The sequence below is a fragment of the Gymnoscopelus braueri genome (genome assembly GCF_963280865.1).
Source record: "Gymnoscopelus braueri genome assembly, chromosome: 10".
In the NCBI taxonomy this organism is placed as follows: domain Eukaryota; kingdom Metazoa; phylum Chordata; class Actinopteri; order Myctophiformes; family Myctophidae; genus Gymnoscopelus; species Gymnoscopelus braueri.
In genome coordinates, this window is record NC_137611.1 from 40,155,434 (window position 1) to 40,168,610 (window position 13,177).

The 13,177-nt window shown below is 42.6% G+C and overlaps 2 protein-coding genes across 2 annotated transcripts in view; one reads left to right on the plus strand and one right to left on the minus strand.

Moving 5' to 3' along the window:
- LOC308094349 (disco-interacting protein 2 homolog C-like) overlaps positions 1-13,177 on the minus strand; it is a 297,759-nt gene that overhangs the window by 65,824 nt on the left and 218,758 nt on the right. Inside the window, 1 exon segment of the mRNA XM_080440954.1 lies at positions 5,838-5,948. Coding sequence (XP_080297080.1) covers positions 5,838-5,948 — 111 coding nt within the window.
- Positions 10,879-12,344, plus strand: LOC308092786 (zinc-binding protein A33-like; the record flags this gene model as incomplete). The annotated part of the gene is made up of 3 exons (XM_080438886.1): positions 10,879-11,444; positions 11,517-11,657; positions 12,150-12,344. Exons 1-3 carry the CDS (start codon positions 10,935-10,937, stop codon positions 12,342-12,344), a joined length of 846 nt encoding a protein of 281 aa, XP_080295012.1. The 5' UTR covers positions 10,879-10,934.

A 13,177-nucleotide genomic window follows, 5' to 3' on the forward strand; every position in this document is an offset into this window, starting at 1 on the left:
GTACCATATGCACGCAATTCGGGAGTTCCGAGGCGGCTATCCACGGAATGAAGTGCACTCGTTCCGTGCAATGTTACGGTAATCTCTGGAGATCGGGTTGCACACACACACACACACAGAATTGAGTCCATATGTATGCGCGAGAGTCCTTCCAAACAACATTAGATTGTATTACATCGCAACAGCTGTATTAACCCATTCAATCCGGGAAAGCATCTGCGTCATTTTAAGATTTCTTTGGCTATTCAAAAACAGTAGATCTACAAGCTCATGTGGCACGCTATGAGCTTGTAGATCTGCTATTTTAGAAAAATCGGGAAAATCTTTGACTATATATCATTTAAAGTGAATATTTGTAGAATATTTCTTTCCAGGGACCTCCAGAAGCAAAGATTTGAGTTACAAATGTTGGCTTAAAAAATATATATATATTCAAAGACTTGCACACATTTTCAAGATTTTTCAAAAATAGCGGATCTACAAGCTCATAGCGCGGCACTCGGTGCCGCGCTATGAGCTTGTATATCTGCTATTTTTGAATAGCCAAATAAATCTAAAATGACGTATTTTGATGCGTTCGCGGTCTTAATGAGTTAAAAAGCAGACCAAGTATGACTAAAAGAAAAAGGTCTCAGTGCAGACAGATGTCTCTCACTCGCACTTCAACCGTGTCATGAGTCATGACTAAAGACGCATATTCTGATGAATCATTATGCTTTCAATATATAGCTCCTTTATCTTGATGATTTGCGGTTTCGATACAGTTCCCTCGTTGATGAGCTATGTTATACGAGGCCACTTGGCCGAAATGCAAAGTTTTTTCTTTTCTATGTTTCCTTTTCCTCTTATTCCATTTCTCCCTTCATACAAGTGTGACTTGGACCCCACCCACAGCACCTCGTACTCGCACGCACACGCACACACGCACGCGCACACACACACACACACACACACACACACACACGCACACGGAGCATGCCAGTTTTGTGTCGTTTTCTTACAGTTAATGTTTTGTTTAGTCGTGCTTTTAACCCATTCAATTCGGGAACCCATCTGTGTCATTTTAAGATTTCTTTGGTTATTCAAAAATGCAGATATACAAGCTCATAGCGCATCTTTCAATATATATATATATACATTTTGAACTCAAATCTTTGCCTCTTGGGGGCCCTGGAACAAAATATTTTTAGATGGGGGTCCGTGGACAAATACATAATCCTTTTGGATGGCCCTTGACATTATAGCAACATAGTTTTTTTTTTCAAAAGCAAAGATTTGAGTAAAAAAACATTGCTTTACAAAACATAAATTCAAAGATTTTCACAAATGTTCAAGATTTTTCTAAAATAGCAGATCTACAAGCTCATATCGCGGCACTCGGTGCCGCGCTATGAGTTTGTATAAAATAATGGCTATTAAAAAATCTACAATGACACAGATGCGTTCCTGGGCTGAATGGGTTAATAATATAGTTTGTTTGGTGATGAATCATGGTGAGGTAGTACAGTTCACAACGGCTGCTTTGAATTAGAAGAATGTAACTTTCCGTCTCTCCGTCGGTGCTCTGGTGTAAACGTCGTAACGCCGGCTGACATAAGAGGACTGGAATACATCACACACACAAACTGCTGTCCTAGCTTTGGTGTCGGGACTTGAAACCTGGGAATTAGCCTCCTTTCTCTTATACGGTCGCTGTATGTGTCAATATCTGCCTTCAATTGCATCTTTCTGCCTGTCTCTCACATGCATGTACAGATATGTATGGTTATAAATTATTAGTATCTACACGTCTATATCTATCTATGTATCGTCTATATAGTCTCTGTCGGGTGGAAACCTCATTATGTTCAAAACTGTTACTTTTTCGGTATTCAAATTCAAAAGTTCGACAAGCTCAAAAGTTTTGAGCCGTTACTATTCCGGATTCAAATTCCGGATTAAAGTTCAAAAATAGCAAAAATAGCAGATCTACAAGCTCAAAACGTGGCGCGAATTTCTGCTACTTTTGTGTGAAGCTGTAGGATGATCAAGTTGGGCGTTAATTTACGAAAAGACGAATATGGAGATAAGAGGTTTCTGCTCGACAGCAATGATATGTATATTCCCCGAATCTATATTCTATCCATCCATCCAGAGATAGATAGTGCGCTTTAAACCGTGCCCAGACAATAGAGCCAAACTGTGCACGTTATTAACTCGGAACCCTTCTACAATGCAGTGGAAAAAGGGCCTTCAAAGGGCCCTGTGTAATCAATCACTCATGATCAGTGCCACCCCATCAGCCACACACACACACACACACACACACACACACACACACACACACACACACACACACACACACACACACACACACACACACACACACACACACACACACACACACACACAATCTCCTAACTGCCCCATGCAACACTTTCTTTCTTCCTAACTTTAACCAACTGAACTCCAGCATCCATATTCTGATCTACAAGCTCTCAGCGTGTCGCGTTGCGGGCTGTGAATTTGTAGATCGGCAAATGTTGGTGAAGAGAAGAGTCCAGAGGGTTAAAAGTGTGCTGGAGCTCTCATCCCTATTAAAACCCCACAGGGAGAATCATGCAAAGTTCACCCCTGGTGGGCGAACAAAGCTAAATCAAAGCACACCTAGACATTTAACAGTCAGTCCAGATTGATGGCTTCGTGGGCCATGGCTGGACATCACCGACACACACAGAGAGGCCCAAACGCTGGCAGTCGAAGCAGGTGCTGTACTTGATAGAGCAGAGGAATTGGTGCAAGGAGGCTGATGAAATGTGTGATTTAACGCATTAAGACCTGGAACGCATCTGTGTCATTTTTAGATTTCTTTGGGCTATTCAAAAATAGCAGATATACAAGCTCATAGCGCGGCACCGAGTGCTATGATCTTGTATATCTGCTATTTTTTGAAAAATCGTGGAAAATGTGTGCAAATCTTTGAATATATGTTTTTTAAAGCGAACATTTTTTACTCAAATCTTTGCTTCTGGGGGTTCTACAATTGTCTTCTAAATCCTAACCTAAAAAAAAAACGTATTTTGCTATAATCATTGGTTCTCAAACCTTTTTCATGTCAAGGACCCCCAACATTATATGTGTTTGGCCGCGGACCCCCATCTCAAAATATGTTGTTCCAGGGAGTCAGGGACCCCCCCAGAAGCAAAGATTATGGTTAAAAATTTTCGCTTAAAAAAAAAGAATATTTATATATAAGATCTATATATAAGATTTATATATAAGATTTATATATAAGATTTATATATAAGATTTGCACACATTTTCACGATTAAAAAACAAAAAAGCCAAAGAAATCTTAAAATGACAGAGATGCGTTCCCGGTCTTAATGGATTAATGGCAGCCACATTATGGTCTGTATTGGCATTCAAAAAGGTCAGGCTGTGGGACTGCTGCTGTTTCAGGTGGCAGAGCTCCAAGGGGAAAGTTGCTGTAAAAGTTGGAATTAACACCATCCGTCTTTCTACCTGGCCGTTAAGAGCTAGGGGGGGTGTATGGTTAAACCCACCACTCAGTTTAACCTCTTGTGGAGTGTTTCTCACCAGGGGAGATATTGCGCTTTGAAATCATAGACCGTAAAAAAAATATGGACGGCGTTACGCGCCCTTAGACTCTACGGACCGTAAATGAAGCCCATCTTTCAGCAATTTCAAATCCGCCATCTTCCTACATCCTATGCACTCGGAAATTAATGCTATTGGTTGGGACCAGAGCGGGGGTGGGAAATGAATGCTATTGGTTGGGACCAGAGCGGGGGTGGGAAATGAATGCTATTGGTTGTGTAGCTTGTCAATCAAACCATCACAAGGTAGCCACGCCCCCCTCCTACAGCATACCCTGCTTTATCATCAATTTTAAAATAAATGGGTCCATCATTTACCAAAACGCATATCATGGTGATTGAAAGACGACTTTAAACTAGCAACTGGAATCATATAGTATTTATGACAATGTTTATTAAGGTAATAAAATCAAGTGTATAGTTCGGTAAAAACCCATCCGCTTGAATGGAGCCTAATTGCTTCTGACACCATGGTGTGAAACAGCGAGACTACTAGGCCTGACCTCGACTAAGTCGACTAGTCGACTGGTTAGTCGTGGGGGGTCCGAGTCGACTGCGTGTCTCTTAGTCGAATCTAGTCGGAATTTTTTTTTATTTATATTTTTTTAAAGGGCCAAAAATGTTTCTAATTGTTTTTTGGCCAAGTCTACACCTGCAACCACACGTAACTTCCACTTTATTCTTCTTATTCCTCGTCTTTGTATTGGTATTGTTTGTGTTGGAGCGCCTCAGTGCGGCTGCAGAGTTCATGTGCAACCTCTTCCAGAGAGAGATAGAGACACTAGAAACTCTGCTGGAGACAAAACAAACTGTGTAGACTTGGCCCTTTGAAATAAAATGTATATATATATTTTTTTATATAAATCGACTGCCAGTCGACTATTGGCAATTAGCCGCCAATTAGATTCGACTAAACAAATCCTTAGTCGGGGACAGGCCTAGAGACTACAGGCCATTCATATGAACTGTCACTTCCTATATAGCCTAAATTTACAACTCGGAAGCTGGGCCCTTTGTTTGAAATGCAGGCAATACCACCTGTCAACCAGTAGTGTTCCTACCTGAACACAGGGTCTTAACGCCTGGAAACCACAAAAAAAAAACATAGTCTGCACACACGCTTTATTGCACGTGCAGGTTTGTGTGCGACTGTTCTCACCAAACCTGGCCACAGCGGGACGACTGGTCAATGCATTACAAAGAGAACGCACGCGGACAAACCTTTTTTTCCACCCAAAGAGGGGGGGGGGAAATCTTCACATGTAAAGAGTGGAGCGTCCACACGCAGGCCAGTGAGAACGGCTGCATTCATCAACATGGAGCATAAGAAAATCTGTGCGCTTATGCCTGCACGCCTGGTGGGTTTCAAGCGTTAAGTGTAGGGAGCTCACCTCTAACCATCGCAGTTATATTGTATTAAATGGTAAATGGTGCATTTATATCCAAAGCGCTTTACATAGATTGTGCATTATATTCACCCATTCACACACACATTCATACACCGATGGCGGAGGAAACCATGCAAGCCACCAACCTGCTCATCGGGAGCAATTTGGGGTTCAGCGTCCTGCTCAAGGACACTTCGACACTAACTCTGGGGAAAAGCCCAGGATCGAACTGGAAACCTCACGGTTGCCATCCGGCCACTCTACCGGCCCCTCTACCGGCCCCTCTACCGGCCCCTCTAGCCCTGAGCTACTGCCGCCCCAAAGTATTAACATACTCTACCATATAGATTAGGTAAAAAATAATAGTTTAATGAGCTCTAAGGTACAGCACTGTAGATGCAATTTTAGTTTAGTCCTGAAAGTATTCGGGACCCCTGAGCCACAAGTATAACACCCCTACAACATGGGGCTCAGGTATAGACCAATCCACAGAGCGCTGCGTTGTCAGACTCCTGCTGCGGTGTGCATTCTGACAGCGCAGTTATGATTGCGCCAGGGGAGCGCTCTGTGGATTCGTCTATAAGTGACATACCTTTGAGCAAGGCACTTACTGTATTTACTTAACTCTGAGTGTACAAATGGAACCAAATGGACCAGTACACTCTCAGAGTTACAGACCATTTAGAACCCCCCCAAGGAACCCTGAGGGTCCCTGGACCTCACTTGGAGAACCATTATAAGGGAAACCGGGTAGCATACAATTGACTGGACTGGAAACTAAAGTAAATATGACTTGCCGGTGAAGATCAGTTGGAGGGTGTGCTGTATATTTAACAGAGTGAGAGCTTACCTTCCTGCTGAGTGGAACTTCTATGGGCACGGGAACAACTTCAGCCAGCAGGCAGCCATAGAAGGCCGTCATGAAGGCTGCAGGGTCGTTGTTGGGGTACACTAGCGCCACCTGTGGATGGGAAGACAAACAGCAATCAATGTTAAGAGTTCAAATATGGTCCCTGAGTGGAAATGTTGATTGATTGGGGGGGGGGGGGGGGTAGCATTTGTTAGCATTCAAAAAGAAAAATTGTGTTTTATAACTTTTTTGTTTTACTAAGGTCTCACACACATGCACGTCTCTCTCTGTCAGATCTCAGAATCGCATTTTCAACACAAAAATAAATAAAAACAAAACAGTTTCTGCCAATATGCTGTATGAAAGAACTAGGTCATTTTGGGGTAAGTGCACTGGCTTTGATCTGGTTTGATTGATTGATTGAATATTTTATTAGACAGCACATGAACTTGCATGTTCGGTGAGCATTTGTAATGTATTTTAGTATGACTTTTGACTGTAGGCCTACTACTTGTACTGTTAATAATCTTGTTAATATAGAATTCAATCAATCACATTTACAGTACCTAATTTGTGACTAAAATGACTAAAAATAATTTTGCGACCCCACCATCAGTGTCCCGCGACCCCAAGTGGGGTCGCGACCCCAACTTTGGGAACCACTGTACTACACAGTAGGAAAAAAGGGTGGGGGGGGGGGTCTCTAAGGTCGCCTGTCTAAGGGAGAAGTGATAACAACCTCCCCCTTTGGCCTCCTGAAAGGTGAATTTTCACTGAAATCAATTGTCCACAAATCATCCATACTGTAAATCTCTTCTCCATTTTCTCTTCAAAACATGAAGTCCAATGTGTCTCTCTGGTAGCCAGCCAATGACATCACACGTCTCTGGAAGCCAGCCAATGGCATCGCACAGTCTCTGGAAGCCAGCCAATGGCGTCAAAGCGCACTCTTTTATCAGCAGCGTCTCCATGCAGGACCACATGTGGCTCCAGCTGCATGTTGCTGACTGAGTGATGATAACACACTGCACTGCTCTAAGTGCTGCTTAATAGCCGAGTGTGCGTGTGTGTGCGTGTGTGTGCGTGTGTGTGCGTGTGTGTGTGTGTGTGTGTGTGTGTGTGTGTGTGTGTGTGTGTGTGTGTGTGTGTGTGTGTGTGTGCGAGCACGTGTGTGTGTGTTCCTTTGTCTGTCTTGTGCACTCATGCTGTTTATGTGGTGAATTGAAATGAGCTCCTTTAAACCTGTACCACAAACCAAGGGGCCCAGCCCAGCTGTGAGTCAGAAACGTGAAGCTTGTGTGTGCGAGTGCGCGTGCGTGTGTGTGCTTGTGTGTCTTTAGGGCACAGATAGTTGACGCTATAAGATAATGTGCACCTCCTCAATGAATGGGACAACATAATGATAATTATCTGTGCGGGTGTGCGGGTGCGCGCGTGCGCGTGTGTGTGTGTGTGCGTGTGTGTGCGTGCGTGCGTGCTCAGTCTATGAGCTAAAGTGCTGCTCAGTGAATAGAAGCCCAGTATAATGACAGTCTAACAGGGCTCATGTTGACAAGAGCAGGTTGTGTTCAGTGGATCAGGTTACATGAAGCTGATACCAGAGCAGTGAGAGTGGAGAAAGCAGCGAGGTAAACAAAAGACAGCTTTGTTTGTTATGTAGGCTGTTGAGATTCAAGTTTAGAGGTGAAAAGCTGCATGTTCACCTTTGTGTTCTTCATGTGTTTTTTTATGGCTATATATTTCGATGTGTCTAATTCTTTCTCTCTTTTTTTTTATTTAACCTTTAAGAACAACCTGGCCAAGCAGGCAGCAATCTGATTTAATTTGATTTGAAAAAATTCCAATTTCACCCAAAGACCAAGGAGATATGATTAGTTGAAGATCTAGACTCCTATCCACTTCCTTGTTAACTTAAAAAGTCTGTATTTCGGCTCCTGAGTACTTTTTTTTTTCCAATGAAAAACTCTGGCACTGGCTAAAAAAATATGCAATAATTCTGGCAGTCAATGTGTTAAAGAAACACTTTTCCTAACAAGAAACATCACAAATCAGAACACAAAAACATAAAAACTAAACAAACCCTGATACAATTCGAAATCTCCCTACATCAGACTGGAACCTTTTTCCATCAGCCATGCCTTTACAGTTCAATCAAGCACAAAGTCAAAATCAGGATAACACAGCAGTCCCAGAGCGACATTCAAAATTAGACTACATTTTAGACTGAAGACACCGGAATCTGTTTTAACCCATTGAATCCAGGAACACATCTCTGTCATTTTAGATTTCTTTGGCTTTTCAAAAATAGCAAATCAAATTTTGTGCAAATCTTTCAACATATATATTTTTAAAGCAAACATTTGAAAAAAGTATTTTGTTCCAGGGACCCGAAGAAGGAAGGATTTGAGTTACTAATGTTCGCATCAAAAAATATTAATTCAAAGACTTGCACACATTTTCACGATTCTTTTCAAAAATTGCAGATCTATAGCGCGGCACTCGGTGCCACGCTATGAGCTTGTAGATCTGCTATTTTTTAATATCCAAAGAAATCTAAAATGACAGAGGTGCGTTCCCGGATTAAATGGATTAACACAATATAAATAAACTTCTCTCTCTCCATACCAGCCAACACCCCCCCAAGTATCACTTTTCAATGCAATTAAAGCCCGTTTTTATCCCCAGATCTTCCCCACCAGCCAGAGAGAGAGACCTCCCTCACTAAAACTCATTACTGGAACCAACGTGCAAGACAGATTTCCCTTGTAAAAAAAAAATCTAAAATATCCAACAACCCCCCCTCCCCCCGCATGTCTCATTATAGCTTCAATAAAACCACTGGTTTCTAATTTTCAAGGGGGAATAAATGGAGGGTTTACAGTACAGTAATTAAAAGGCAGAAGCTTCCGGTTGGGAGAACACACTGACTACAGGTCCAGCTTGGACTGGGTTTAACTGGGGGAGTAAGGTGGCAGCTAAATGATGTTATGAGAGACAGCCTGAAAACCAGAGGAGTGATGGTTTGAATCCCTTCAACCATTAAGACTGGGAAAAGCATCTGTCATTTTAGATATTAACCATTATTTTATACTTTGACTCACCGAGTGCTGCACTATGAGCTTGTAGATCTGCTATATATTTATGTGTGCAAATCTTGAATATATATCTTTTTTAAAGCGAACATTTGTAACTCATATCTTTGCGTCTGGGGATTCTACAAATGTCTTCTAAATCCTAATAGTTTATTTTTGAAAAAAAAAAACGACTTATTTTCTATCCATTACACACCCCATGACGCCTTGAATTCATGGAGATTTTTGTCGCATTCCTAACCCAACAATTTCACCAGCGGAAAGATGCTAATGTCTCCGGTATGAGACTAAAAGAGTCTCCCACCGGAGAGTCTGTCGGTTATGAAATTATTGGCTTAGGAATGACACAAAAACTAAAAAATCTCCATGAATTCAAGGCTTCATGGGGTGTGTAATTGATAGAAAATAAGTCATTTTTTGGGTGAACTACTCCTTTAAACTGTCTGGGGAAACCCTGGGTGTGGGAGAAGTAACTGCTAACACTGTGCTCTTGGGCAAGGCACTGAACCACTTAAACCCCAGCAACCCGTGTATTGTTGGGGAAAGCTTTCGCGGCAAATAGCAAATCGGCTATTTTCAGAAATAACAGAAAACAGAAAATACACTAGTATACTGTAGAGCCCTGAGGTACTCCGGTCAACCATATGGTGTTTAAATGGTTAACTTTCAGTAGAAGACTGTGCTCGTACTACTAGGCAGCTCCCAGTGGCCAGTGGTTCAGGAGTTATAGCATCCATCTAAGAACTGGTTCGACCCCCGAGGTCAACGTGCCTTTGAGCAAAACACTGACACAGAACCCCTAACTCGCCCTGACAGGCGCAGGTTGGTGCCCTTGCATGGCTGCCCTCCACCGTTGAGGTGTGTGCGTGTGCGTGTGCGTGTGCGTGTGTGTGTGTGTGTGTGAAAGGGTGGATGTGAGGCATACATTATAAAGCACATTGAGTGGTGAATCACCCTGTAATGAGCTGGTTTTCTACATACTGTACCTACCGTTAGTTATGAGTCAGTTTATCCAATGGTATCAGGGATGTGCTGGGCCACTAATACAGCCTGGGAAAAGGAGTTGGAGACGCCCTCAAAGCGCCGGAATTATTTTTTCCCTCCGGCCACGCGGCGAGACCGCAAACACTAACCAATGAGTGGTGACAGTGAATTTAGGTCTCATTGTTTTTGTGGTATAAAGACAGTCTAATGTCTCCGAATATGACTTTCCGAGAACATCACCGGGTGTGAGCTGCCCAGTCTGGAGGACCTCTACACCCAGCGCTGCCTCAATAAATCCCTGAGGATCATCAAAGACCCCACCCACCCCCATAAAATACTTCCCCCCCCCCCCAAAGTCCAAAAGGGTGAAGGGATACAAGATCCTCTCAGCACGCACTAGCAGGATGAGGAACATTTTTTTCCCACAGGCTATCAGACTGTTATATGACAGTAAAAAGTGAATGTGCACTATGCACTATGTAACTTGTTTTATCATGTTTTTATTGTTTTTGTGTGTGTGTGTGTGTGTGTGTGTGTGTGTGTGTGTGTGTGTGTGTGTGTGTGTGTGTGTGTGTGTGTGTGTGTGTGTGTGTGTGTGTGTGTGTCCTGTTATCAGAAGAAAATGAATCATAGTCCATTTCCTTGTAAAGTCGTCCACGCCTTTTTGTGAGACTGAGAGTCACTCGTCAGAGACCGCGACTGCAACACGAAGAACGAACTGAGACTTAAATATCGATCAATCAATAAATAGATAAATTGATAGACGGACGGATCATTTGAACAACCTGGCAGAGCGACAGACTGTTATCTGCTACAATCTCCACTGAGGTAAGAACAGGAATATTATTAAAAACTATTATTGTTACTATGAATACTACAACCGCTACAAACACTACTACTACTATAACTACTAACACTATTGATGCTCATAATATTATTATCGTTGTTTTGTCTTTTAGTATTCCTCTGGTGTAACAGCCTCAGGGAACATTCCAGATCAGGTGTGTGACCGGCAGACAAAATGGCTTCCCGTTTGATTGTTCAGGAAGAGGAGCTGACCTGTCCCGTGTGTCATGACATCTTTAAACATCCTGTTGTGCTGTCCTGTGGCCACAGCTCCTGCAAAGACTGTCTGCAGGAATGGTGGACGGATAAATCAACAAAAGATTGTCCTGTTTGTCGGAGAAGGTCCTCCAAGGACAATCCTCTTGTTAACGTTGCGCTGAATAACCTGTGCGAGAACCTCTTGGAGGAGAAAGGCCGGAGCTCCTCGTCGGTGAGCTCTGAGGTCCTCTGCACCGCACACGGTGAGAAGCTGAAGCTCTTCTGTCTGGAAGATGAACAGCCGGTGTGTGTCGTGTGTCGCGATTCAAAAAAACACGCCGGACACAAGTTCTTACCCGTGGACGAAGCGTCGGGACTTTGCAAAGAGAAGGTCCAGGAATCACTGAAGCCTTTAAAGAATAAACTGAAGGTCTTTGATGTAGTTAAAACAGATTATGACAAAACACAAAATCACATCAAAGTTCAGGCCAGGAACACAGAGACGCAGATTAAGGAACAGTTTCAGAATTTTCGTCGGTTCCTACAGGAGGAAGAGGAGGCTAGGATCGCCGCTCTGCGGGAGGAAGAGGCTCAGAAGAGTCAGGAGATGAAGGAGAGGATTGAGGGTCTGAGCAGAGAAATGGAAACTCTCTCCAGTGCAATCCAAGCTGCTGAGGACCAGCTGAGAGCCGACGACCACGTCTCATTCCTGCAGAACTACAAGACCACGATGGAGGGAGTCCAGCTCACCCTGAAGGACCCATCCCCAGTCTCAGGAGCTCTGATAGACGTGGCCAAACACCTGAAGAACCTGACCTTCAGAGTCTGGGACAAGATGAAGGACATTGTCTCCTACACTCCTGTCATCCTGGACCCCAACACTGCTCATTCATTGCTCATGGTGTCTGATGATCTGACCAGTGTGAGATTTGTTGAGAAACAGCAGCTTCCTGACAACCCAGAGAGGTTTGAGTACTGCGTCCAAGTCCAGGGTTCTAAGGGCTTTAACTCAGGGTCTCACAGCTGGGATGTTGAGGTCGGAGACAATACAAACTGGGAAGTAGGTGTGTGTGTGGAGTCTTTCCAGAGGAAGGGAGGCCTAGGTAGTGGATATTGGTATATAGGGTTCGGTGAGGGTGAATACAGAGCACACTCATCACGGGTTAAAAAGCTTGTTCTCTCAGTGAATCAGAAACTCCGGAGGATCAGAGTCCAGCTGGACTGGGACAGAAGAAAGCTCTACTACTCTAATCCCGATTCTAACACACACCTACACACCTTCACAAACACTTTCACTGAGAGACTGTTTCCATATATTTGGACCGATGGTCCGTCTGTGAAGATGTTACCAGGGAAGATCTGTGTCACTCTGGAAAACCACAGTTAGAACGTCTAGCGTCCAATAAAAGCCTACAGAATATATTGATCTGGTATTGATTAGGAGATCTCCATGGTAATCAGAAGGGATTGGTAATTAATTATTCGAAAGATATGTGATTATTCAATTAAATTATCATTCAGTTTTGAAATACTTTGGTATACAGACAGATCATGCTTTACAAACCCAGCTATATGGTGGACAGATAGTCAAACAGACAGATAAAGTGATTCCTGATAACATACTTTTATTTTGTACAAGTATAAACAATCAGTTTGTAATTATATTGGTATTATGGTGACATATTTGATATGATTAATACTCATAACAAGTTTTATATTGTGTTATCATGTCATTTATGGATCGGGTTTGAATTATATAGTTTCTATGTGACAGTGATGATGTCTGTTGATGTATTTGATCTTATTAAAGATGAGAGTAAAGTGAGTCAGACGTGTGTTTGTAACAGTCAGCATTCAGCAGATCATAGATAGAAGGTTTATAAAACACATACATGCTATGGTGGACAGTACTCAAGTATTATTTGAGTACTGTAGTATTATTTGAGTACTGTACTTAAGGAAATAGTTTTCTTTTAATTTTTCAGGCTCATGACTTTCACATTTCAAATATAAATATTGTACTTCTGACTCCATTTCTAGGAAGTGACTCTTCGGACCCGAACTTACTAAATTATATTATGAATTAACCACTTAAGCCCTGTTTCAAATATAGTGAAAATAGCTATGAGCTTGTAGATCTGCTTATTTGAAAAATCCCTGGCACAAAATATATTTTTTAGATGGGGGGGTCCGCAGCCAAATACCTATAATTTTGGGGGT